Source organism: Eurypyga helias, unplaced genomic scaffold (assembly GCF_000690775.1).
Source record: "Eurypyga helias isolate BGI_N326 unplaced genomic scaffold, ASM69077v1 scaffold30075, whole genome shotgun sequence".
Taxonomy (NCBI): Eukaryota; Metazoa; Chordata; class Aves; order Eurypygiformes; family Eurypygidae; genus Eurypyga; species Eurypyga helias.
In genome coordinates, this window is record NW_010253855.1 from 1 (window position 1) to 5168 (window position 5168).

At 59.8% G+C, this 5168-nt stretch overlaps 1 protein-coding gene across 1 annotated transcript; it reads left to right on the forward strand.

Moving 5' to 3' along the window:
* Positions 1-2365: 2365 nt before the first annotated feature.
* RLBP1 (retinaldehyde binding protein 1) lies at positions 2366-5005 on the forward strand (the record flags this gene model as incomplete). The annotated part of the gene is made up of 5 exons (XM_010152812.1): positions 2366-2428; positions 2711-2839; positions 3125-3326; positions 3990-4168; positions 4847-5005. Coding segments are annotated over exons 1-5 (681 nt in total), but the record flags the coding sequence as incomplete, so codon positions are not given.
* Positions 5006-5168: the final 163 nt, after the last annotated feature.

The window sequence follows — 5168 nt, forward strand, 5'->3', positions numbered from 1 at the left end:
GCAGGCAGTGTGGGGTGCAGACTGGTGGGGTGTGCACATATTTGGGGTGAAGCATGGGGTGGAGGATGGCGTGGGGTGCAGGGAGGCATGGAGGACAGGCAGCACGTGGGGCGGGCTGCCAGGGGTGACCGGGGTGCTCGGCACAAAGTACCCATTCAGGGCCACCCCACAGCAGCAGCGCCCAGCCCCCGTGAGTGCCACCCACGTGGGGTGCGGATCCCTTCAAGTAAACCCCTTCATGCCGTGGCACGAGGGGTGGCCTTGGGCGCACGAGGAGGTTTAGGCCGCCTTTAAGCAGCGGGATTTAGCCGGAGGATCTGGTGCCAGCACAGCGTGGGATCTTTCACAAGCCCCATGCTCACGGGGAGCGGGAGCTGAAGCTGCCGAGTGAGGGGGAGTGGGTTCACCTGAGGCCAGGGGCCATGGGGAGGGGGATAACTGGACCTGTCTGAGAGCTCACCAGAGGGATCTGGCCACAATGCCTTGGGCTGGGTCCCCATTTGGGCTGGGTCCTTCTTTGGGTGGGTGCCTCTGGGGGCTGCCACCCCTTCCGACGACCCTTTTCCTGGGACAAAGACCCCACTTGGTGATGCCAGGGGTTGTGCACGAGTCTGTGATGCCTGTGATGGCCAGGATGCCCAGCTGGCCAGCTGAGCGCAGGTCCTCTCCGGTGCAGGGCTGTTGGGTCTGTTCCTGAGCCCTCACACTGACGATGCGCCCGTCACATGCCATCACACTTGCAGGGCTGCAGACAAACATCCAACAAGTTTTAGGAGGGAGCTGAGCCTTGTGCCAGGACTGGCATGGGAAGGGTCAGGAGGTCTCCGGTGGAGAGCAGTGTGCGATGCCCCTCACCACGGCAGCATTGCTTAGGGCCTCAGCACAGGTCCAGGTTTTCCGTCCCTGTTTCCCCCTGCCCTTCATCTGGAGTCTCGTGCCTTCCTCCTCCTTCCTTCCTCCCTCCCTCCCAGCAGAGTCTCAGTTCCATGTGCAGGGCAGCCCAGTGGAAACAAAATCCATAAATCCCAGTGGCATTACAAAACATGGCTTGTGTAAGCCCCTTCAGTCCTGCTCTGGTGCTTAGCCTAGCCCCGCCACCTCCCCAAAATCCCCATCACAGCAAGAGCCTGGCCAAACCCTTCTTGGGAAGGAGCTTGGGGAAGGAGATGTGCACAGCCCCATCCTCACTGCGTCCTCATCCAGCTCCTGCAACCCTGGGCCCAAAAAGAGTTAAAGCTGCAAGGGCCCCCCCCCGATGTGGGGGATGCTGGGATGCGCACATCCCAAAAACCCTTGTTTTCCCATCTTGCTGCACACATGCATGGGCTCAGGGTGATCCCTGACGCATCCTGGGGCTTCCCTCCCTTGCAGCTCCACAGCATCGCCCAGAGGTGGACAGGGTTCCAGTTCCCAAAGCTCCAAGCAGGCAACTATCTCCCTTGGGACCATCATAAAAATAAATATCTGCCCATGGGGTTTTTTGTTTAAAAGCTGAAAGAGGCCCCATATTGATGTTGGTTTGTGTGGCCTCACTGGGGAGGAGTTGGAGAGTCCCAGGTGGCCAAATTCGTAGTGGGACCTTGCCAGGCTTTTTGGGGCAGACACAGGGGAAGAGACCTGGCCCGCTTGCCCTGGGGGAGCAGACCGGGATGGCAGGCTGCCCACCGCCTGCCTCTGCCCCTGTTCCGTGCTAATGAGCAAGTTACACAACAAGAAGCTTTTATACTTCGTTAATCAGGTCTGGCATCCTAGCCCGCCCCTCCACGCAGGCTCCAGTTGACTGGCAGAACCCCAGCTCCCTCCTTTCCTCTCCTCAGCTGCCTTTTGTAATGTTTTAATGGGGTTTCTTGCCCGCGTTGTGCTGACTTAATTACAAAGCTGTAGTGGGTTGATGCCTTGTGACGGTCTAATCCCAACCTGGTGACTCTACAAAGCTTTCGCCCAGCTTTCCTGCTGCCCCACTCCAGCCTTGCCATCCGTGCATCTGTCTTGGCCCCGGGCACTGACTCTCTGCGGACGGTTCAGCTTTTCCTCTCCCTGGTGAGTATCCGCGACTTTTTCCATTCCATATAACTGCATCAGAGACTGTCATCCATCCTTCCCTAAACTCGGCGCCTTCATGCCTCCAACCCTCGTGGAAAGGCAGACTTGGAAAAAAAGGATGGAGGTGTCAGGCGATGAATATCCACGTTTTTAAGCTGCTTTTGCAGTCATCCCTGGTGTTTCTCCAAGCTGCTCAGCCTTTTGATGAGTGCAGTATGTGATGGAGCGGAGGAGGGTTGGGGTGCCCCTGCCTGAGCAAGAGGGATGTGGGATGGGGCATGGGGGGACTACAGAGGCTGTCGGGATCCCCACCAGCGCTGATTCCTCCTTCTGTCTCCCAGTGTCCTGTGGCCAGCGGAGGACAGAGGTCGACATGTCTGCAGTTGTGAGTACTGTCCCCTGCTGCCTCATCCCCCAGGCTCTGAGCTCCCCACCCCGCAGTGCTGGGATGGGGCACACCCCGTGCACCCCTCGACCCCTGACTGCTCTCAACCTGCAGCGGGGAGCCTGGGTGGCACACAGCCCGGCCTCATCCCATAGCATCCCCTTGGGTGCAGCCATGGAGGCTCTGCCCTTCCCCACAGCCCCCCCACCCTAGGGGACCCATGGTGGGGCAGGGAGCTGAGGGGCTGGCTGGGGAGACCCCACATCCTCCCCTCGCCCCCAGACGGGCACTTTCCGCATCGTCTCAGAGGAGGAGCAGGCCCTGCGCACCAAGCTGGAGCGCCTCACCACCAAGGACCACGGCCCCGTCTTTGGGAGGTGCGAGAAGATCCCCCCGCACACCCTGCAGAAGGTGAGGGTGGCTGCGGGGAGCGGGGCCAGGTGCAGCCTGGGGCACCTGCTCCTTCTTAGGGGCCAGAGGAGACCCTAGACGGGCTCTCGCCTTGGGGGGTGGGATGTGCTTCCAACAAAGGGTCTCAGAGGGGGGGACCTGGGTGACCCTGCCCTCCCCATGCTGGGAAACTGCAAGGAGCATCACTCTATCCCTCAAGCTTCTGGGTTCCTAAATGACCCCTAGGCTTCTTTGGGGTGCACGGGGGGCATCTCTGAGCCGTGCCCCCTCCCTGCTCCCCCCCAGGCAAAGGATGAGCTGAACGAGACAGAGGAGCAGAGGGAGGCGACGGTGAAGGCCCTGCGGGAGCTGGTGCAGGAGCGGGCGGGCAGCGAGGAGGTGTGCAAGGCAGTGGCTGAGAAGGTGCAGGGCAAGGATGATTCCTTCTTCCTCCGCTTCATCCGTGCCCGCAAGTTTGATGTCCACAGGGCCTATGACCTGCTGAAAGGTGGGGAAGGGTGTTGGGCTGTGACACTGGGCAGGGCAAGGGTATCCATGCCCCCAGCAGCTCCTGGCCCCAACTGGAGCTTCCCAGCCTCTTGGTCTGGGCTGTGACGGCAGAGCAGGATCCTGGCACGGGAAGGGGATGAGAAAAGGCACCCCCTCCCCATACTGGGGGTGACCTGGAGGGAGGGAGGGAGGGGGAGTGGGAGGGCTGCCCAGGGTGTCACTGCCAGTGGGGAACCTGCCTGGCTCTGGTTCTGCTCCTCTTTGTGTCAGCTTGGGGGATAATGAGTTGCAATTATCAGCACTGGCTCCCAGACGAGCTGTTCTGTTCACTTGCGTTTTCCCAGGCACCCAAACAGGGAGGAAGGGAAATGAGGGGGAAAATCACTTTATCTGCTCACTGAGGTGTTGGGGAGAAGGCAGGTGTGGGAAGCCCCTGGCATGGGAGAGTAACACCGAGAGGCTGAGCTCCTCTCCCCACGTTTGCTGGAGAAGACCTGACCCACATGGGCCCCGGTCACAGCCGGTCTGCAGCTCCTGGGCTCAGCACCAGTATCTTGCCATCGCCAGCCCACCCCAGCTCTGGCAGCTTCCCCAGTGCTGCCCTGGCTTCCCACCGTGAGGTGAGCAGCCACTGTCCTCCCTGATTTCTGCCTCTCTCCAGGCTACGTGAACTTCCGCCAGCAGTACCCCGAGCTCTTCGACAACCTGACCCCTGAGGCCGTGCGCAGCACCATTGAAGCCGGCTACCCCGGCATCCTGGCCAGCAGGGACAAGTATGGCAGGGTGGTGATGCTCTTCAACATCGAGAACTGGGATTACGAGGAGATCACCTTTGATGAGGTCAGCCCAGCTGCCGCGCCTGGAGCGAGTGGTCCTGCTCCTGGGCTTGTCCCGCTCAGCACAGCTGAGCACGGCACCCCTTACACACAGATACGTACGTCCGCACACAGCCTCCGGCCAGCCAGGCTGGGGCAAATCTGTAGCCCTTTGAATTTATCCTTCCAGGGAGCCTGGGACAGCATGGCCCATCCCCAAGGGTTTCCCTGCTTTCCCCCTGAGGCAGTGCACGCCAAATTCAGGGTGTGCATCCCCCAGCCCAGGTAACAAGAAGTGAAGAAAGGCACCATGCCATTAAATCAAGGTGCTTTAGAAATGAGAGACCCACAGGGCAGAGGAGGGAACTGAGGCATAGGGCACAAAAAGGGCTTCTTGGCAAAGAAGTCTCCAGGCGTGTAACTTGCAACTTCTCCCAGCTTTGTTTTCTGCTCAGCCCTGAATTTGGTGGCAACATATCATTGATCCAGATCAGAGATGCAGCCGCCTTGAAAGGGGCACCTGGTGCTTGCTGAGCATTCCCTGGAACACCCACCCTGCTCTTACATCCTGGGGCTGGCTGCAACAGCGGGCTGGTGTCGAGCAGACCCCGGCTAACTCTCCAAGGGACTCTTCCTGGGACCCTCCTGACGTCTCTGGGAGGTGAGGCCTAATACCAGACCTGTTGTTTCTCCTCTCCTTCAGATTCTTCGTGCCTATTGTGTCATCTTGGAGAAGCTGCTGGAAAATGAAGAGACCCAAATCAACGGGTTCTGCATCATTGAGAACTTCAAGGGCTTCACCATGCAGCAGGCCTCGGGGATCAAACCCTCTGAGCTCAAGAAGATGGTGGACATGCTGCAGGTGAGGTGGCAAAACCTGCACCCAGCAGAGGCAGAGCGGGTCCTGGGGGACCAGAGAGCTCAGGAAAGGGCGAAGGCAGGCTAGCAGAGCTTGGGATTGCCAGCACACTGGCGGAGAGGGTCTTCCCATCACATGCTCAGGGGAAATCCTAAGCACAAGTACA